Genomic DNA, 22,726 nt, shown 5'->3' with positions numbered 1-22,726 from the left:
ACAATTCTACATGCAAGTACTAAAACACACTAATAAAACAAATTCAAACGCTGAAGAGAAAATGCAAAATGGCTACCCCAAACTGGACATCTTAATCCCAATCCTTTTTGGATAGGGGAGGCTCTTATTATAAGATGTGCTACCCAATGGGTCACAGTTAACTTTCTTAACTGGAGTCTCAGGAGGAATTGTATGCCAAAAAAAAAAAAAAAAGGAATTTGGATTTTTTTTATGTCTTGGATAGCAAGTCAACTCTCAAGGAAAAATGAATGGCAGCACCTATTACATTAAACAAAATATCACCTGCTAATACAGCAGTGTTTACAGTATGATGAGTGGACAACAGACCTTCATACTTGTTTCAGAAATCACCACAAAAAATAATTTGAGCAGTTTGTGACAAGATGATTCAATTTAGTACTGTACATCCGATGGGGAATAAAATCAAATCTTGGGGCACTAGAATAAACAAAAAAAACCTCTTGGATATTGAGACTTACACCTGGAACACTTTTCTTCAAATTCTTTAAGGAACACGTGCTACCTTCTATCTTTCTTACAACTGTCACCTCACTTTACAGTGCCTGGTCTGAAGCACAACTGACAGAGGCAGAAGCTGAAATGTCTCCCCAAAGAACGTTAAGCCTCTGTCAGTCACTTATTTTCATATACATTTTTCTGACTGACTGCTACCTGCTAGCATCCTGTGCCTACTCAAAGGCAGTTGTGTGGTTGTCTTCCAGATCATCCCTTCACATACTAAATCCCACAGTTATAGCAGACACCAGGATAATTTTTGACTCACTTGGTTTTGTACACAAACAACAGGGCTGCCCCTACCATTGGGCAGAGTGAGGAAATTACCTCCATCAGCAAATGCTGGGGGAGCAGCAGCCCCCTAGTTATTACTCTTGAAGCCTCCCCTGATGAAGTATTTCTCTTTGCTGGAGATCAACGGTATATGTGCTATAGGCCTGCTATACACCCAGTAAAGTAGATACCTGCCCTCAGGTATACTGAATGAGGTGCTCCCATTGCCAGTGTCGGCATAAGATTCAACTGCTAGTCCAGGCAATTTCTACACACAGAATGAGGGAGAATCTCCACCTTTTTCTTCGCTTCAGACAATGTAAGACATTGGGCTGGCCCTCGCAGATACAGCAGGGAAAAGGATTTACACTGAGGTCACTGCATGGGAGTATACAAGACTAACCCTCTCCGCCAGTACTGCCGGGGCACTGCTCTGAGACCAACTAATATTTGGTTTGCTTTGGTGGGACAACTAACCACCATCCAGAATTCACATGGAAAAATCATGTGATGACTTTATCCAACAAAATATAATGGGTGGACCAAGCCTCTTAATAACACCACAGTGAAAGGATTAGCCCTGCCCAAGTCCTGCTGCTGAGCAAGCAGAGACTAGGAGTCTTTGGGGAACACTTGCCTGAGAGCAGAATCTACATACGAAGTCAGACAGTCCAGAGGTCTGGGAATCCAGTTGATCACAGAGCCAAGGGTCTAGTCCAGAAATCATGGAATCCAAAGGCAGATCAGGAAGCAGCAAGGTAGGGCCAGGAACCACAGGTGTTGTTTCCAGCATCTGACTGCTGCTGAGAGCTCTGTTCAAGAAGCCAGGGGCTAGCTGGTTCTCATCAGTGCCAGCTGGTTCTCATCAGTGCCTTCTGCTCTGTGACCTTGAAGGCTCATCAGGTGCAGGTGGAGCCACTTTGCCTTCTCCCTCTTCAGCAGGCAAAGTTGACTCCTGGCCCATGACAAATAACAGCTTGGATTTAAATTATTTCCTGACAATAACTGAAGGAACAAGCCACCTTTATGGGTTCGAAACTCAGTGTATGGGTTTCTATTTGTTCCATCTAATGCAAATGGTATAGTTTCCCCTCTGTTCCTGACGTTCAGGGGTGAGTATGGATCCACATTTAGTCAAAATAGCTAATTATTCATGCACAAGAAGTGGGTATTGGCAGGACTGGTGGAACTCAAAGGTTCGAAGAACTGGTTCTCCACCCCACCCCTTTTTTAAAGCCCCCAACTCCTAATGGGTTAAAACCCAAATCAGTTCAATAAACATGGAAAGTTTGTTGTTGGGTTGTAATTGAAAACTGTGGGAGGAGGAATGGAATGAAATATCACAGAAAAGGCATGGCTGGCTGGAGTCATGAATGAAAACCACATTGCAACATTTTGCTAAAGGGTTGCACTTATAGTTTTCCAAATAAGGAATTAGGAGGAACATAATTTTAAGCTTGCATGATTATTCCTGCATCACGGTGCACTTTGAGATGCACTTTGATCACCTACCTACTAATCAATCATGGGCTTGGCCAGGTGAGTACAAGTGTAATATTTGAAGTCTGTACCTGCACCCATTTGAATTAAGAGCCAATGCTTGCACTGAAACCAATCAGAACAGGATATAGTCCCAGATTTATAAACATCAAGACATGCATGATTTGGTTTTTGTGCTCTGTTAAACAGAAGTCATCTGGGTCTAGACAGCAGCACTTTGCACAGCTTAGAAAAAGAAAATAAGTCCCCAGTGGTCCATTGTCTGAAAACACAGCAGACAATTGTGTAAGAGATACTATTTCCTTACAACTCTGACACCCAGCTAGCACAAAACAGGTCTTCAAAACACAACTCCTAAATATGCTTGAGTGAGCTGCACCGGTTCCTTGAGTAAATTGGAGTTCCATCAAAGAGCCCCATAAATGTCATGCACAATACCTAAGATGCAATGAAATGACTTACTTCCTCCCATGCATCTTCTTCCTGGTCTTCAGAGTGGCTGGACTCACTGCCTAGTGACTGGCAATTACAATGTAAGGAGTCTCCTCTGAACAAATCTCAAGGTTGAGTCATATACCCAACTGTTCATGTGTAAATTGCTTTTGATTGATTCTGACTGTACTGGGTGGCATTAAGATGTTCTCATGGACCACTTTTGCCATGGCTATCATCACTTTGCTGGAATAAAGTCCACTGCATGTAATTCCTGCAAAAGGATTAAAATCTGAACATTCACATGGCTGGGAGAATCCATTTGCCTTCTTTGCAGGCTATATGTATATGATGTATACAATGAAGGACAATGAAAACACGAACCACACGCCTTCTGAATAGTTTCTATCCAAGAGCTCTGATTGAACTAAATAATGATCTCAGGGCCAGTTGCAAGGTTTAGCAAGCAGGGAGTAGGAAGGAATGAGATAGGTTTTAGGTTATGTTATGCCTTTAATAGGTCATGCTATATTCTGGATTATGTTATGTTTTATAGATTATGTCTGAATAGGATGAGAGTGTCGGAGATACGTGCAAATGTATATGTGAACCCGGTCTTTGGGTGGGTGTTTGATTTTCGTTGTTGTGTATACTGTGTATATACGGACAATGACAATAAATTTATCTTATCTTATCTTATCTTATCTTATCTTATCTTATCTTATCTTATATGTATAGTATACAGTGTTGGATTTACGTATAAGCTAAACAAGCTATAGCTTAGGGCCCCACTCTCTTGGGGGGTCCCGAAAAAATATAAGATAAAAAACAAATAAAATGGTTTTAGATACCTATTAGGTCCATAAATTACCATATAGCATATATTCAACACAATAAACAGTGACAACTTGTTGTTGACAAAGGACAGCGGGACATATAAAGGACCTTCAGTAGCTTAGGGCCTCATCAAACCTAAATCCAGCCCTGAGTGTATGCATCTGTGCATGTATAACCAGGGAAGTAGTGTTCAGACAACAGCCTCGCTGATTCTCTATCCTGGAACCAAATAGAACGTTTCCACTCTTTGGTGCCCATGGCCAGAGCTTAGATGGATGTTCTGCCACTGTCACTCTGTGACCTTGGTGAGATTACGTAGAGAAAACCATAAGCAGGTCATTGGCACCCAGCACACACCAGAGGTATGCAAGATCAAGTAGGGAATTCTTGAGATTTTTTAACTTCATGGCGTGATGCTTGGTCTCTGGGCTAAGAGACCCTGGGGTGGGACTGCAGCCACCTTTGTGGCAAACCTGCACAATCTGCCTGGAGCTATGAGGACCCAAGGAATGGTGATGCAGTAAGGCCTACCTACTCAACTTTATGGGGTTGCCTGGCAGTGCCAGATTTAGGGCAGTGTGGTGGTTGGTGCTTGTTGAGATTGATAGGGCACAAGCAGCAAGAATATTGATGGCCCAGAAATGGAAACAGGAGGAACTACCTACGATAGAAGAATGGAGAACTAAAATGATGGACTATGCAGAACTGGATAGAATGAAAGGAAGGATCCGGAATCGACGAGATCAAAGATTTACAGAAGATTGGGAAAAGTTTATCCAATATATGCAAAAACTGAGTGATAATAAAATTACGTTTGTAAGTTTTAATGAAGCTCTGTGAGGGGAAATGGTTAATTTGGCAGAAATGTGTAAAAAGCAATAAAGGGAAGGAATTGCAGACAAACTGAGGGAAGTCAAAAAGAGAAGTAAGATGTAATTAAGATGTATGGAGTGTATAAATTTGTTTTTGTATCTGAAAACCAATAAAAATATAATATAAAAAAAGAGATTGATAGGGCACAAGGCAGGGCAACACTGAGACGAAGAAGGAGGAATTTGACAGCCAGTGCCGGAGAGGACCTTGCCAATATGCCACTCTGTGTGAGGTCATTTGATGCCCTCCACACACACTCCACATCACATGAGGCTTTGGCAGGGTCCTAGAGCCCTCCTACCACAGCCCCAAAGCGCGTTAAACCCTTGCCTAGCTTTGAGAGCTCTAACACCTGTCAGAGCTCTAACACCTTCTACCCCAAGTTGGGCAAGCACTTGCCAGGCTTTGAGAAGGCACCTTCCTTGACTGCACGCCTGGCACAGCCACACTGCTCTCACTGCCCTAAATCTGCCTCTGCCAGTGCCACCCCGAAGGCTGGATGTTGGTGATAAAGCAAGTGGGTAGGTGCTGCCCCCATTTGCTCTCATAGACCAGCCTCCTCTGGGTAGCACAGACTGCTGCTGCTCTGAATGTTGAATCAAACTGATCCAGTTAGCTTGTTCTGCCACCAGCTGCCTATGGGGAAGATTTTGGTTACATTGGCTTGCTGCTTAAAATATAGTTCATTGTTACTTGCAGATTCTTCCTTGTTAGGATTTGTATCCTGAAAGGCAGGATCTAAACAATTGTGATCGATAAACAAATAAGCTTCGGGAAGGAGTTTGTATAAAGCGGTAATGCAGTAAGGAAAACTCCACCCCACATCACAGGCAGGTGCGTCGTACAATATGGGGCGGAACATGTAGCAAAATGGTGCATCACAGCTCCTGTGCATGGATCAGTCTCCAACTAGAGTACAGAAACTTGACTATAGCAGAGGGGGGAAATGCCATGTTACATGAAACGTTTCCCCCAAGTAACATAAGAAAACAGCGATAAGGGGATAGGGAAGACATGTTCAGCTTTTAATAAGGCCACAATAAACATGATCACTAAATATATGAAGCCTAACAATGACAATCTGTTAATGGTGTGCCAGCAAATGAGATGTCTCTAATATCCCTACATTTTGCAATGCGTCCTCTTAATTGGCCACGCGACAGTGACCGTAGGGAGACGCAGAGGGAGATGCTTGAACATTCACAAAAGGGATGCTCTATCATTTGAGCTTCAACATTTGACTTACAGCGAGATCATTATCATATTTCTGGGCAGGGGGGTGGAGGAAAGGAGGAAGGCTTCTGAGCCGAGGCTTTCGTTCAGAGGGTCTTTGACTCTGCGTGAAAGCTTTGTACTCTGTACTGTTGCAGCAAACATTCCCTGTGGATCTAACATGTTCTGCATTCATCAGAGGCCTTGCTTCCAGTTGCCTTCGATAAATTGGAAAGCCTCCTCACAGAGGTGAGGCCCATGTGAGGGAACATTATGATTATACACTCTTTTTGATTTGTATAACTGCAAATGCAGTCAAAAGAAACACTCCATTTCATCTACCCATATTTGATGTGGTTTTTAAAGTGCTGGACTGCAATAAAAGGCTGTTTGGCCTATCTCTTTGTGGCAATTCAGGATTTATGGGGTTTTTTTTCCCTTTCAAAATACCCCTGAAGAGTAGGTGCTTTCCTTACCTCAGTTACATTTTCAAGGTGGGCGAGGGGGGGTTGGAAGTGCAACACCAGGAATCTTTCATCTTATAACTTGAGGGATAATTTTGTTATCAGTAAGTCATTGAACCAAGGGCACGAAGGTGGAGGCATTGCTTAGCAACCAAGCAGAATGGCACGAACTTCGCTGAGGTAACCCATGTCATGATCGGCTGTGTAGATGGTTAGTTCAACATCTTCCTGCAATGCACATGGCCTGTTCTGTTTCCTCAGTAAAGTGTCGTCAGAGTTCATTTTCTCTCTGGACTCTGTGTTACTTAAGTGATCTTGCTAACAAGGGGTCCCTTCTGTTGAGCACTTTTTTAAAAAAAATATAAGAGCCATGTCACTCCTTCATTTTCCATGACAGCCATCTCTTTTTTGAGAGCCTAACAGCTCTCTGTAGCTGTCAAGATGGTAGCATTTCCAAATAAGCACAGCTATGAGGCTCGTTTTATAGTGTGGGAAGTGGGCACACCTGGCAGGGCCAGGAAAGTGATGTACAATGAAAAAATAGTACCTTAGTTTTCTTACCTACCCAAGAATAGAATCAGCCCTAAAAGCATATATCTCAGGTGTCAAAAACCAGAATAAAGACTCTATACAATGAAGATGGGAAAGGATTCCACAACTTTGGGAGATTATGTCCTCTCCTGGACCACGACCCCCTGAAGTTCTGAGGGAATTGGAACTACCATGAATATATGTATGTAAGGAGGAGGTGGCCTTTCAGATATTTGAGGCCTAATTCTATGGAACTTTAAATACCCTGAATTGGTCCCAGAAATGAACTGGCAACCAGTGCATTTGGTGTGAGAGGTTTAAATTTGCCTTGTGTATCTCTATTCTACTCTTTTCCTGGTCTAGATGCTAGTTAAACAGCCTTGGCACTCAACATTTTAAGCTCTGGTTCTTAGTGCAGGTTCTGAGTTGTGATATGGGAAAAACCCAATATCAGAATGCCCCATATTATTTGTCACCTGATTGCAAGGCAAAAAGCTTGTACTAATTCAAGCATGTGAATCAAGCCACATTCTCTCATCTCTTCCAGTTACTAGATAACCTCAACCAGGGGATGAAAAGAATCTTTCCCAACCCAACTCAAATGCTGCCATCTGCTAGAACCTGAAAACAGCACAAAAGCTACTTAAGAAGGCAAGCAACACCCCTCTGAAGATTACTACTGGAAGTAATGAATGTTCTTCAGCATATGCAGCTTATGGAATTTAGATAGGAAGAAATGCAATTTCCCAAGCTGGACTTTAGCCAGGAGAATGAGCCGGATAACAATAGCCATATGAGAAGTGCCAGTGAATCTCTCATATCCGGACATGGTCAGCTACATCTCATCTGAAGCTTGACAACTGCAGCAGTGAGATACCCCACTTGAGGCAAGGTATTCTACGGCTGGGGAAATGGGTTGGCTGTATGGCTGAATTTTGAAAGGAAATGATACTTCTCCACTCATGATTTCATGATCAGAAAACAATGTTTGCTAAATAAAGGGTGTGTGTGTGTGTGTGTGTGTGTGTGTGTGTGTGTGTATTGTGGTCATTCATCTAATTTTTTAAAAAAGGGATAACCGTTTGTCACACCTACTTTGGAACTTGTATGAACATGGGTAGCACCAGGCTGCCCAGCAACTGTTCATTTTATTTATTTCATCATTTTCTATACTACCTTTCAAAAAAAAAAATCTTCCCAACATCTGTGTACAGGATATGGTTGAAAGCAGAAAACACTTCCGTGGTGTAGCAAAATGAAGGGCTATTATATTGCTCTGAAATCCAGGTATGACCTAGAACCTGGGAATGGATACAGTCCTTAACTACTTCTTCTGAAAACACAATGTGAGGTCATCTGGAGAAGCAGAGTGAAGTGCCATTACTAAACTGATGGTAGCCACCTTTATTTTTCCCCTTTTCATCAAACTAAAGTGAGGTGATAATGTTGACCAAAAGAAATAACAAAGACTATCCATGAATATAATAGGAATCTCCCACTCTTGATTCCCAGCAACTAGTATACAGAACCATACTGCCTTTAACTGTCGACGTAGTATATAACGATAGTATAGAAAAACAGGTGCCGGAACTCACCATGAACTCCTCCTTTGTTCTCTTATAATGGCACCTGAAAGGTACCAGAACTAAGTTCCAGCTGAAAAAAAGCCCCAAACACTTGTAACAGGGAATCTAGGGAATCATTACAGGGCTATTTCAAGACACGTCCAAAGAGGTTTGGTACTAGTGGAGACCAATATAACTTGAATTGTGACTACTAAGTAAAAATGATTTCCCTTTTTTAAAAAAATATTCTACTCTCCAAGCAATTCCACTGACTCCACTCTATTAAATTCCACCGACTGGAAAGAAAACAACTTAGTTATCTTATTTCATCAGGAGAGGTGATGTTCCCATAAAAGCAAGCTGTCCCATAGCTAATACTATGAAATATGCAGATATGTTTCAGGACTATGCATTTCATTGTTGCTAACTGTCCACTTTGAACAAGACCTTTAGACCATTGCACTGCTATGATACATCGATCTATAATGTTCCCACCATAAATTTTCCCCATACTTAGGATTTATATGTTGCACTTCAACATAAAAGATGAGATAGACAGAGAATCATTCAGCAGAATCACAATACAGGTAATTACGGTCTGTCAGCATTTCTATTATGAATTCCATTTAGCATTGGGGGCTTAGTATTTCCATCATTTCAGAAAATGTCAGACGGAAAGCTGGCACACAGATTACCAGCCTGGATGCAAATTTGTTTACACAAAATATTTAAATCTGTTCAGCTGCTTCTGATTTAGAGATGAGCCAGAAACCTTAAACTTCTAGGATCTCCCCCTCCCCCCGCCACCGCCGTTCCCCGCCATTGCCATGGGATTCTACCAAATTCTCCATCAAGGTACAACTATCTGTAAGTGCTTAATAATAAAAACTGATCTCATTCCTTTTTATATTCCTCCTCCCACCACCATTACTGTCATAAATGCATCACGATGCAATTAGTCTGAATTTGTGTTAACAAAATAATGTGTAGCAATTACAGAGAGCTCATACTTTGTTGTTGAAATGGGGAGAAAAAGAATTTATGAATAGCAGGGATGGCCTAAGACATTTTGGCCCCATCTGCACTATACATTTACAGCATCTTCATACCACTTCAAAGAGTCACTGGGAATTGTAGAATCCTGGGAACTGTAGAATCCAAAGAATCCTGGGAATTGTAATTGGTTAAGGGTGCTGGGAGTTGTTAGGAGACCTCTGTTCCACTCAAAGAGCTACAATTCTCAAAGTGGGTTAACCATCAATCCCTTTCTCCAGAGAACTCTGGGAATTGTAGGTCCGTGAGGGGAATAGGCACCTCCTAACAACTCTTAGCAACCTTCATCAACAACAGTTCCCATGATTCTTTGGGGGATGTTGTGACTGTTAAAAGTGGTATGATGATGCTTGGAACCATATAGTGGAAATAGGGCTATTGGTGAACAGATGACAGTAGGGAATTATTTCAACACTGGTGATGCAACAACATCCTGAGGGCAGCAGACTAGCTTTGGGAGCACAGAGCAATATGTGTGGCAGATTGAGCTCAGTGCTCCTTATGACCCACAAACATCTGCTGCCTTCCTCATTCTGTCTACTGGTAGGGCCAGCTCTTAGTTGGCTTAACCATTGCAGAATGCCTTTCAGCAATTGTAGAGCAAAAGAAACCTGACATGCAACTCCCATGTTCATATTGAGACCAAGCAAGGACTGAGCACCATAAATAACTCTGCTGCCTTAACTGAAGGGTGGTGTTGGGAGATGAAAGCTGAATGGCAATGGATCTTCATCATATAGGTGATGGGAAGTCCACAACATTTTCTAATAAGCCCCTGTAGCAAAACATGTTCCAATGGAACTTCTGCTTGTAAAATGGAACTTCCCCTTCCTCACCTCTCCCCATGTATCCTCTGCACCCTTTCCCAAAGTTTCTCCAGAGGGTTGCAGATACTCCAAGAACAGATGATGTTGCAGTGGGAAGAGAGTTCCATTGTACAAGCAGAAGTCATTGCACAAACAGGGCAACAACCCCTGTTATATTATGAATGGCTGCACTTCTTTTGGATTTAGCTTGTGGTGTCAAAGCGAGACATAAATGCTACAACACACACACACACAAACCCAAACACACAAACATCAGTGTCCATTGTGCAGGCCATAGAGGAAAATATTTCATCTTTGCTGTCACGCAGACCCAGACCCTTTGCCCTGGCGAAGTTGTCTAGTTGCCAACCATGTTAATAAGTCATGTACACGGCTGTGTGAGATCTCAGCTCCACTACAGTCAATGGGAAAAGTTCAACTTACACCAGTCGACATTCCTTTTCCACTGTGCTCTCTAAAGAAGAAACAGGTGCATTGGGCAGGTGAACCAATATCTTGCTCACTGGTCTGATGGATCAGAACAAAGGCCCATCTAATTCAACACCCTGTCCTCAAAGTAGCATCCCCACTTTCTCTAAGGCGATCAATAATGCTGATTCTCTTCAGCAATATTTTATTCTCACAACAACCCTGTAAGGTAGGGTTGAACAGACTGGCTTAAAGCCTCCATGTGGGTTTTAAAGCAGCATGGGTATTTGATTCCCATGGGTCTCCACAGCCTTAGTTTAACATTCTAACCACAACATCACTATAACGCATAGGAGCTGTGAACAGAGCACATGTGGGGAAATTAAAATCCATGCAATATACCGTATTTTTCTGGATATAACACCCCCCGTGTATAAGACGGCCCCTATTTGGGGGGACCCCAAATTAAGGAAATGGGTGGAGGTTGCCCAAAGTTGTTAAGCTTTTTTGGGGGGGGGGAGTGTTGCCAACAATCGCTCACCTGCCTGGCCACCACCAGTCACACGCCTTGCTGAAGCCAACAATCATCTGCCCGCTCGCTGCCAGCCACCGCCAATTGCCAGCAGGCCTTGCCACAGCCACTAATCACCCACCCAATCGCCGCTGACAATCTCCTGCTCACAGCTGCCACCAATTGCCCACTCCCCCTGCACTATCTGTGTATAAGATGACCCCCCTTTTTCACATTTTTTTAATAATAAAAAAAATCATCTTATACACGGAAAAATTCGGTTCCTCGTGGCATTTGGGAGTAGTCTCTTCTGGCCCCCTGCAGTGTGTTGATGCAGCATCAGAGATTGTATCTCAGTGGCAGAAAGTTCCAGGTTCAACCCTGGCATCTCCAGGTAAGGGCTGGGAAAGTCTCTTTTCTGAAACTTGAAAGAGCCACGGCCAGTACTCTGTAGACAATACTGAATGGGGTGCACTAAGGAATTGACTATGTAGAAGGCAGTTACCTTCGCTCTAGGAGATCATTAGTAATGGGAAAGATTCCTTGCTAGCTTGCCTTCTCCTACTGATCTCCTGCCATTTCTCTAACCACAGGGAAATAATGTTGGTTATGAAGGGCACATACTCAGCTCATACGAGTCAAGGGACCCCCAAGGCCCAGCGATGTTCCCAAGTACTGAAACTGAGCATTTGAACATTTTTAACTTTCAAGGCTGAATGGAGATTTGCATCTAAAACTTTCCCTGTCCGAGGTAAATGCTTCACATGGACTCAGAGACTATTATGGGGTGGTTGTATTGCACAATGTGAATATTTTTATCACCCTGGACTTTCAGAAGAATAGACCCAAACAGGCTTCTGCCTTTCCTCTCCATTCATTTTTTAAGGTTTTTTCCTTGATATTGTTACAAGATTCCCCTTTCCAGGCTCTTTCAGCTCATATGAAAAAGAAATGAATTCCATTAATGTAATTAAACTTGGAAACAGTTACAATACAAGCCTTAAAGGAGCTTCACAGTACAGCAGCTTCATTACTTACTACAGGACATTTTATTGCAGAACCATTTTTAAAATCGAAAACATTTTTTTTAAAAAAAGAAAACAGGTGGAAACCTGGCAGTAATACTGCTCATGTCCTGCCAAGAATTTTTAAAGAAGTGTAGGCTCTCTGTGGCCCTATAGACATTAAATGAAGTTTTCATTATTTTATTTCCATTGCATTAAATTTAATAAGCTTCTCTCCACATGCTTGGGTGCATGATATAGGAATGCATAATAGTTTCTAATTGCCAACTATATGCTTTCTTTACCAAGCTATGTACAATCCGTAGATCACCAAAGTCAACAGCAAAACTCCACTCAAGTTTAATGGCTCTTGACTGCACCTACCGCTGTTCTGTTACCTCCATCCTTTTTAAATGGGGCTTGTATGTGCCTCTTGGGATTGCCTGATGGTTGCAGAGCAGCAGTGCTTACTTAGTGAACTTATGTGCTTCCCTGAAACCGGAATCACAAATGTTATACTCAGCAATGCAGAAGTCCTAACACACTTTCTGAGGGAAGGCTACTTTGGTGAAATGGATGTCAAGCATTACTTGAGTTAGTTTTCATTTCAAAAGACTAAATAAATTTTTCAAGGCAAACACTGCCTGATGTCCAGGCTCAAGCAGTAACAAAAGATCTGCTGTCCATGGTGCTTAAACAATTCGCTCATTAAGATCTATAGGGTGGTGATATCTGTGTTCATTTAATTTGAAGTCTTTGTTTCATGGACTGAGCAGTTAGAAGTAATTTTGGTCCCTCTAAATTATTTAAAAATATGTATTGATGCCATATCTTGCCAATGTGACAACTTCATCACATACATGGCAATTTGATTTCTGAGTTGTGTGGCCTCCTATATTATTTCCCTGTTCACATCACCATGGGTTGAATTCAGTTCCATTACAACTGTAACAAGTCTCCAGCCTTGCTAGGAAACAGTATGGAAGTATCAGTCATTTTAGGCAACAGACTGAAGCAGTCATTCCCAGCTTATCTCAAAATAGCAACTAGCCATTGAAGGATAGGATGTATTCAGAAAATGAACAAATAAATCACTATTTTACTGTGTATCTCTCTGTGTGCCATTTAAAGGGAAATGTTTAAAATCAGCACCAGATGTAATGCACAAATACCATTAACTGATGAATCAGAAAATGGTCAAGGAACATGATGCTGCAATAATGTACAATGGGGATTCTTTTGGCAAGGAAAGTTCAGTCTTGTCTCATCTGATTACTAGAAGTTTTATTAGATGCTCCTTGTTCTCAATGGAGAAAAACTGAATGTCCCTGGCATAGTAACTTTGAAAATAAACTCCTAGTAGAGCGCATGATTCTAAAGGAGTCTCAGTGGCTCCAATCAAAAGGAACCTGAGAGACTAAAATAATTTGACAACTCAATTGTTTCTAAAAAGAGGACAACTTTTAAAAGGGACACGGATAGGACTCAAAAGACTTCTGATCTATTTATTTTTATTAAAAATATCCCAACAATCACAAAAAACCAAAAAAGAGATTTTAAGCACCAACTGAGTTAGAGTGACCATATAGTAAAATTGCCTCTATCCTACACACAAGCAATGACCCATAAATGTAATAATTGGCAATTCCATGTGAAATATTTCATTCAGACCTGTTAGCATTATGCTACATTGTGATGACACCTCGTGACGACATCTCCTCCCTGGTTGAAAAGCAACTGGGGGAAGTGTCATCCTCTGCCCAACCCTCACAGTCCTGATTCATCCATTCTCTTTCACATACTGAATAGGATTAAATTATAATATACTTCTTCATAGTTCAGTTGGAATTATTCCTAACCAATCATATGCTCTAGTGGTTTTTCATAACATGTGCATAGGCACATAGTCATAGTCAATGCATCTACTGTATGTGTGCAATGTGGTTTACATTTTTTTATTGAAAATACTTATGCATGGCAAAAAGTATAGGATAATTGCAACAAAACACACACACAAATAAACAACAGCAAATGTAAGATGCGGTGACATTTCATGAGTATAAATGTCAAGTAACAATGTCCAATTACTTCATATCCAAAGCTGATATCATTAGGACCTAGCAACCCCCCTATATTTTATACCACAACCCAAAATGTCAGACAATCCCCTCCACCAAAGCTCCCTTATGGAAGCTCTCAGGATTGTGGAGTCAGGCGAGGCAGGTAGAAACAGCCAATCTCTGATAGCAAACACATAGGACCCTGCCAATGACCTGTTTATTGAGCTTTCATACTGAGTTGCTTACGCAAAGCTTTCATGGAGATTCGATTATATCCCGTCTTTATTGAGCATTCATTCTGATTTATTTATTGGGCAGTTATACGACAATGAGTGTTTGTCCTGATTTGCTTGTGGGGTTTTCCCATTAGTCATTCATTCATTCCACACTTTACAATGCAATTCCCTGTCATTTTCCAAATGCAAGAAGACTGTGCTTTTCTTTTCTTTTCTTTCTAATAAAAAGTAGATTTATTGCACTACAGTGGTACCTCGGGTTAAGAACTTAATTCGTTCTGGAGATCTGTTCTTAACCTGAAACTGTTCTTAACCTGAAGCACCACTTTAGCTTATGGGGCCTCCTGCTGCCGCTACTGCGTGATTTCTGTTCTCATCCTGAAGCAAAGTTCTTAACCTGAGGTAATATTTCTGGGTTAGCGGAGTCTGTAACCTGAAGCGTATGTAACCTGAAGAGTATGTAACCCGAGGTGCCACTGTACAGTAACAGAATGCTTCAATCCACTTTAAATGTGAATACCCAAAAGTTCTACTATGCAACTGAATCACTCTTACACAATCCTGGAAGCAGTTCCCATATGAAGGCTCTCAGTGCTGTAAGGCAGGTGAAAATAACCATACACTGATAGAAAAGACAGAGCCTCCCACATCCTGAATAGGAATTCAGTAATACTGAGCTCCCAGACATTATTTGAGGAGCATCCATGCCCCTCTTGGAGTATAGACAGACAGGAAAGGTTGCCTAGCTAAATCACTGCCTGCATAAGCCTTCTCCTGAAAGATTTTATTTTATTTGTTGAAGGACAAGAATATCTATTTTGCAAGCTCGTTTGCCCTTTTCTATATTGTGATTCACTTGCAATGTTCTCCCCCCTTTTCTTAGCATTTCTGACATATCTAATATTCTTTTTAATCCTCTTGCACCCACACTGATTGACATTTTTGGGTAACAGCCCTTCTCACTGTCATGCCATTGAAGCAGGGCTGAAGCGATGCAGTCTTGAAGGCAACGAAGAGAGATATAAAATATGCATACAGAACTGTCTATATCATTGTGTAGTGTAGTTATGTCTGCCTTTCCATAGACACACAGAAAAATTCTTCTAGTGTCCTCCTGTGGAGTGTGTTAAGGCTTTAGAGCTTAGGCCAACCAATAAAGGCCAACCACAAACACAGACTTCATCACCACTGTTAAATGTTATTGATTCCTACTTGTTAAAATCATGGTCTAAAAACCATTCAATGGCGCTCCAAGCCATTATCATGAAGTTGATGGATTTGATGGCACCCCCAAATGCCACATCATTTGAAGGAAATACAATTAACAATGATTTGGGATCTTCAGCCGCCAAACACCACCATTATTACCAACTGGGAAAACTAAAGGCTTGGAATGATAATTGTGGCAACATGAGAGTATAGCTGAAATAAAGATTCATAAATAGCAAATCTCACACACTAGTATTCTCAAAACTGAACTGGGATAGATCTTTACTACAAAGTGAATTGGTTTTGCATCACTTTAACTGTCATGGTGGGACCTGGGTGGCACTGTGGGTTAAACCACAGAGCCTAGGACTTGCTGATCAGGTCAGCGGTTCGAATCCCCGCCACGGGGTGAGATCCCTGCTCTTGCCAACCTAGCAGTTCGAAAGCACATCAAAGTGCAAGTAGATAAATAGGTACCGCTCCGGCGGGAAGGTAAATGGCGTTTCCGTGCACTGCTCTGGTTCGCCAGAAGTGGCTTAGTCATGCTGGCCACATGATCCGGAAGCTGTCTGCGGACAAATGCTGGCTCCCTCGGCCTATAGAGCGAGATGAGCACTGCAACCCCAGAGTCAGTCACGCCTGGACCTAATGGTCAGGGGTCCCTTTACCTTTACTTAACTGTCATGGTATTTCCAAAGGAATCTTGGAAATTTATTTTAGAATCATAGAATTGTAGAGTTGGAAGGGACCGTGAGGGTCATCTAGTCTAACCCCCTGCAAAGATGGAATCTTTTGCCCAACATGAGGCTCAAGTCCATGACCCTGAGATTAAGAGCAGCATGTTCCACTGACGGAGCTATCTCAGCTGCTTAGAGATCCTTAGCTTTGGTCACACAGAACTGCAGCTGCTAAGAGTCCCTGAAAAAGGATACAGAACTATTAAACCAGATTTAGCCTGCAGTGCAGAGACCTGCCACTTTCTTCAGCTCAGCTTGTAGGATGCAGCGACCATGTTAAAAGACATTTCTTTCAGTTCAGTCAGAAAGAAGATGTTTCTAGTTTGACGAATATACATATGGGCAAGGGGGTGGAAACCCAAACATTACTCGACTGGAACGTCTGTCATATGTGACCATTGGCCATTCTAACATAAGGACGTAAGATGAGCCAGCTAGATCAGGCCAATGGTCCATCTAGTCCAGCCTCCTGTTATCACAGTAGCCAACCAGATGCCTGCAGGAATCTCACTAGGAGGACCCAAGCACAAGAGCACTTCCCTCTCCTGTAGTTTTAAGCAACTCGAATACAGAAAGATACTGCCTTCAACCATGGAGGCAGAGCATAGCCATTATGGCTGGTAGGCAATATAGCCTTATCCTCTATGAATTTGTCTAATCCTCTTTTAAAGTTATGCTAGCTGGAGCTGATGGAAACAAGTCTAACAGTTTTTGGAAGGCCGCAGGTTTCCCATCTGTAATATGAGATCACTTTTGCAGACTGAATCCAAGATGCAACCCTATACTCAGCCAGAATATTGGTCCATCTAACTCTGCACTTTCTGGAGACCAGTAGCTCGTGAACTTCTCAAGTGGACCTCCCCCTAGTATCTGATATTCTGTAAGCTGGAGATGCTTAAGATTGAACTAGATTTTTCCGCATGTAAATCATGTGTTCTAAAATGGAACTTTGGTTCCAATAGGACCATTGAGGGCTCATTGGGACCATAGAAGTGACCAACAAGGTAGAAGGGAAGCAGAAGGTTATGGGGGGAAACCACATGATGAAGCACAGGCCTTTGGAGTCCTCTTTGCTTCACCTCCTTCAGTTTTAATGTCCACTCTCCCTTTCCATTGTCCTATATTATCAGGGAACACAACAGATAGGTGAAGACCCTCTTTACATAAGTACATAAACTTATGAAAGGTCATCTTTTTTCTGACTGCAGGGGCTGTACGTCAAAGGCTAGACAAATAACTCAATCACAGCTGCAATGGGTTGGGATGGCATGCCTAAAGAACAATGTTTAATAGTCATATCCATGCATGGTCCAGCAAAGCAGTAAAAGGTGCTTGTGGGGGCACCCTTTAGGGTACCATCTGCTTCCTGCTGAAGCCAACAACAGTATACACAGTGAATTTTAAGCCAGTGTCTGGATGGGACTCAGAAAGCACATGGTGGGATGGGATCAAAAAGTCACATGTCGCAGCTACACCAGAGTTAGACCCATTTATTTAATTTAACAAAGCCTTTCTACAGCCACACAGCTTTGCCCTACCTTTCATTCATTAAAGCCTGGCACCATTATCTGACTTCCTCCTGACCATTATTCTTTTGTAAAGAATTGAACTCTGCTTCAAATATTAATGGTATAATGAATTGAAATCATACTGCAACCCGATGCTTCCTTACTAGGTAGTCAATCCCACTGAACTGAAACTAAAGCTGGACCTCAGGGCTAAAGCCCAAAGGTCTACACCTGAGGTAGCTCCACACTGCTCCACACAGAAAGCAGCGGGTGATGGGGGAAAAGGCAAACAGGCCCAGCATCAGTGCCTGGGCTGGCATGGACATTCCAGGGCCCAACAAGACTCATTCTGGTCACCACCACATCCCTTCTTTCTTATTTCAAAAAAACATTTTAAAGTCAGGAAATGGCTGGCTGTGCACATATGTGGCTACAGAGACTCACTGTATCATTCTGACTTTAAAATATACTTGATTCTTTTCTGTTACAAAAAAAATGTGCTTATAACAAGGTTAATGCATTTCTGTTTAGCATCCAGGGCAGCAGAAGCAACCTACATTTCATTCTTGTAGATATATATATATATATATATATATATATATATATATATATATATATATAAAAAATCAGGTTTGGCTAACCGCTTCAAGTTTTGTTGTTGCTCAGGTATACAGAAGCATGCAATGGTAGGGTGGACAAATAAAATAAATTTTGTGTGCTTCACAAACTGATGTAATACACAAGGATATCTAAAGCCTCGCTCCAGAATGCTGCCTGTCCGGGTCTAAAATCACCTAGCTGCATCACTGTTCACACTGCTCCTGCTGTTGCTACTACTGTTAGTAGTGCTAGTAGTAGCAGATATATGTGCCTCCCTGTAGCCTAAACCTATTGCTGTTTGTCCTTTTCACTGGATGTGCTAACCAATTGTTCCCCTTGTTTCTTTGCCCTCTGCTTAATTACGCCAAAATATTCCCACCATCACCACCTGTCAATTAGAAGTAGCAATTCCTTCAAACTTTCGTTCTGTACTTCATTTTCAAGTCTATTTTCAAAAACCTTCTCACCCCATCTCCTTTGAGGTGGCGTAATCCCACAAAGGACTCCACCTAGGCTGCACATGGACTCATAAATACGCACTCATGCACCTCACACGATTTCTCATTACTCAGTGAAGGAGAACTTCCCATGTAGGAAGTGAAATGAGACCATTGAAAAGTGTGATGTTTGACACCATGTGACGTGTTTGTTCCTGACTGTCTGTGGTACGGGATTTGTGATGTCTTATTCACACATTGCCAGTCATCCCTTGAGGCGGCAGTCATCAAGTGATGACTGTGCATATGCAAACCTGCCCTGTGTTTGCCACTGAACAGGTGCAGCGTCCAGTGGTATTTCCCCCCCCCTTCTCCCAAAGGTGTCACTTTGGTTCAACAAGTGCCTGAAAATTGCTCACCAACCATCGCTCCCTGGCATTGGTGTGCATATATATCTTAGCAGTACAGACCAGAAAAACCACCTGTGCTATTAATTTCTGTAGGATGCTGCCTCCATGCGACCCATAGTTACAAGGCAGGTCTTCCTCTGTGTCATCCATTTAAGCAGAATATCCATCCTCTGAAGTGTGTGCGTTTCCTCCCAGCCCCCAGAGATCACACACGGGTTGTGTATCTCTGTTTTGTATTATTCAAGCAAGCAAGTCACGCACAGGGAAACGGGAGGGCAAAAGAGATAGGAGAATGTTTATTAATTAGGGTTTCCCCCCCTCTAATCAGCCCAACACACCTACATTCACACATACACACATCAACCCACCCACCCCTTCTAAATAAATGGTCCTTCGATCTCCCTACTGAACCATTTCTCCGAAGAAGAAGAAATTGGGCAAAGGATGGTGGAGGAGCAGATTGCGTCAATGGCCACAAACCCGGACAAGCTTTCTGTAATTAGAAGGTGCATTAAAATTCCAGGCATGTTCCCTCCCCAGCCTGGGCTGGAGCGGGGAGGGAGGGGGATGAGGTAAATCCCTTACCCCCCAGCATCAGCAGCCCTAGGCAACCCTGAATGATCCTGGTCCTTCCTCCCCTTCACCCCTCCCTCCATGCAAATGGGGACTGAACCAGCTGCGAACCAAGACAATCAAGTGTTTCATAAAAAAGACCCAGCTCAATTTCGGGGGTGGGGAGAGGAGAGGAGAGGAGAAGAGGGGGGAAAGCAAGCTCCTTTTCAACCGAAAAGAACAAGCCAAACTGTCCAGTGGGAATGGAAGACTCCAAACTGAAGATTCCTCAAACTCCCAAAGAGCCTCATCTCTCTCTCTCTCTCTCTCTCTCTCTCTCTCTCTCTCTCTGAGTGGGGGAGATGAATGCATTCCTTGCAAGAAGGATTTCCAAAGAAGAGATACACTATCTGCCTCTAGCCATGCAATGGTTGTATCAGGATCCCCCAATTTGAAAGCATGCCTCTCTCCAAAGTACCGATTCATCCATCCTAGTCTAATTTATGGGATGCCATTCTCCCTTCTCACGCCTAGCCCTTCTGCTACATCTCCCAAAAGCTTACCCCAAGAACCTTCTGCACCCCACCTCCATTCATTAAATCAAAATGAGGAGGGGGAAAGGCTAAATCTTTGCACTCCATGACAGATCTTGCCCACAAAGATGCTTAATGGTTTTGTTTTTTAAATAATGAATAATGAAGCTGAGTCCTTCAAAATGCCAACCTATAGTCATGGTTGGCTAAAGTCCTTCTGTCTTCCTTATCTATCTATCTATCTCTCAACTTTCCTTATGAAATGGGTCTTTATCGACATTAAGGAAAAGAATCTCATTCAAGGCAAATGGGTACACATTTGTCTGTGTGCTTCTCAGCCAAAATCTGTTTGTTTGTCTAGAAAGAAACCAGATTTTTTTAAAAAAGAAGAAGAAGGGAAAAAAGCAAGAACATCAAGTAATCTCCTTCACTCTGTATATTTGTCGCTCCCCCCCCCCTTTTCCTAAAAAATAGTCTCAAGGCAAAGGGGGGAAAAGAGAGGGAGAGGAATCCTCCAGCGGTAATTCTGTCGGAATATCCACTCGTTTAAGAGGCTGTAGGACCCAACTCACGTCTCTGATTGAGCATACTGCAAGAATATTTATTGGGCACCAGTTTCAGTCACTGCATTGAACGCCAGCCTTGGCAAGCAAATTGCATTTCCTATCGCAGATGAGGGAGCCTGGTATATATATATATATATATATATATATATATATATATATATACACACACACACACCCCAACCCCCCTCCTCCCTCCCCTCCTCCCTCACCTCGCTTTCTCTAGAGATCATTTATTTTGCAAAGCAGCAACATCAACCCCCAGCAAGAAAGCCACATTCATAAGACTAACCATCAGTGTAATCATGGGGAAACCTTGAGAAAGGACAAAGCTATAACCACACACACACACACAACACACACACACCCCTCCTTCTTGGCAAAAACACAGTTTTCTCTCCTCAAACCCCCCACCGACGATTATTTATATATTTCTATACCCCCTCTCTTCCCTTCACTGGGCGACCGATGGTGGTGATTGGCAAAATTCCCCCCCCCCTTTTTTTTTTGCCCCGCGCCCCTTACCTTTCACACAGGAGAGCATCCAGAAAAAGACGAGGTTCCCCAAGGTAAATCCACTTTTAATCCCCATGATCTTGCCCCAGATGCACAAGTCCGGGCGGCTGCATCTCCTACATCCCCTTCGCCCCAGATCTGCGGCGGCGGCGGCTTGGCTCGGCCAGGTGGCCCCTTTGCAGCAGCAGCAGCAGACCCTTTGCATGTTCTTCTTCGGCGAGGAGCGGAGCGAGCTTCCTCCCCGGATCCGGAGCTGCCTGCCCGCTCGCCTTCGTCGCGCCCCCCTCCCTCCTTCTCTCCTTCCTCTTCTTCTTCTTCCTCCTCCTCCTCCTCCTCCCCTGCCTCGGTCCAAGGCGCAGTGGCGGAGTTTGCGCGGAGCTGTGTGTGTGTGTGTGTGTGTGTGTGTTGATGGTGCGCGGTCACAGCTCCGAGTGAACAGTGTTTCTGGGATACCACAGCAACCTTGACGAGGAGGACTCAACCATCTCTCCGACGGGGGCAGCGAGGCTCTCGGCGCAGGCGAGCTCGAGGGAAGGGGGCCTCCGCTCCTCGCCTGCCGCCAGCTCAGCTCTGCTAGGCAGCCCGGGGCTGCCTGGAGCGCCTGGCCAACACTAGCCGCCCCCTCCTGCCGATAAAAAATAAAATAGCAATACAATATATATTATAAAAATCTCAGGAGCTGCGGCGCGCTTCGAAATCGACCAGGCGCGCCTCGAAATTGACCAGGCGCGCGGGCTTTAGCCTCCAAACTCTCCACAGCCGCTCGGTGGCTATTGAGGCTCCGTTTCGTCTTTCCTCTCCTCCTCTCTCTCTCTCTCTCTCTCTCCCCGCTCTTTCAGATGATTTATTTTTTTTAAAGGGAGAATGCTTGTTGATGTTTTTTGTTGTTTTGGCTTAGGAAAAAAAGCTGGTCGTCAGAATCATCTGGTTGTTGCTTTTCTATATATATATAAACCAAACCAAACCAAACCACAATAGTCCCGAGGAAACAAACAAGCATGAGCTTAATTCAGCTGCTTCTCCATCTCTCTTTCTCTTTCTCTCTTTTTCGACAGCGAAGAGCAAGCAGGCGCCGGGGCTTTGCAGAAGGGTGCCAGCCTCGCAAAGCGTTCGAGCCTGGTGGAAGCGCACGACGCGCAACTGCGCGAACGGCACGCGCGCATTCACACGCGCGCGCGCACGTGCACTCGAGCGGAAGAGCGAGCTCCTGTAGACACCTTTCCTTTCGCCCCACCCCCATTCACAAGCCCATATGTTGGTTGCTCTTGGAGTTTGCAGGTTCCTCCGGGCGACGTCGGGCATGGGGTTTTAAGAAACTGAGCGCAAAGAAGCCTCGCG

The 22,726-nt window shown here is 43.2% G+C and overlaps 1 protein-coding gene across 5 annotated transcripts in view; it reads right to left on the bottom strand.

The window, feature by feature from the left end:
- The window catches only part of CSMD3 (CUB and Sushi multiple domains 3), a 591,548-nt gene extending 569,344 nt beyond the window's left edge, over nt 1-22,204 (bottom strand). For 2 of the 5 annotated variants that reach the window (XM_083516434.1, XM_083516435.1), the window contains exon 1: nt 21,398-22,194. In XM_083516434.1, the coding sequence (XP_083372560.1) occupies nt 21,398-21,593 (196 nt within the window). In that variant the 5' untranslated portion in view covers nt 21,594-22,194. Of the gene's footprint in view, nt 1-21,397 lie in introns of all 5 variants that reach the window. The other 3 variants (XM_083516436.1, XM_083516437.1, XM_083516438.1) reach the window with 2 other exon arrangements.
- Between the last annotated feature and the right edge of the window lie 522 nt (nt 22,205-22,726).

Source organism: Podarcis liolepis (genome assembly GCF_965112155.1).
Source record: "Podarcis liolepis genome assembly, chromosome: 8".
In the NCBI taxonomy this organism is placed as follows: Eukaryota; Metazoa; Chordata; class Lepidosauria; order Squamata; family Lacertidae; genus Podarcis; species Podarcis liolepis.
The sequence above is the reverse complement of the archived record's forward strand: the minus strand, read 5'-3'. Positions and strand labels throughout refer to the sequence as shown.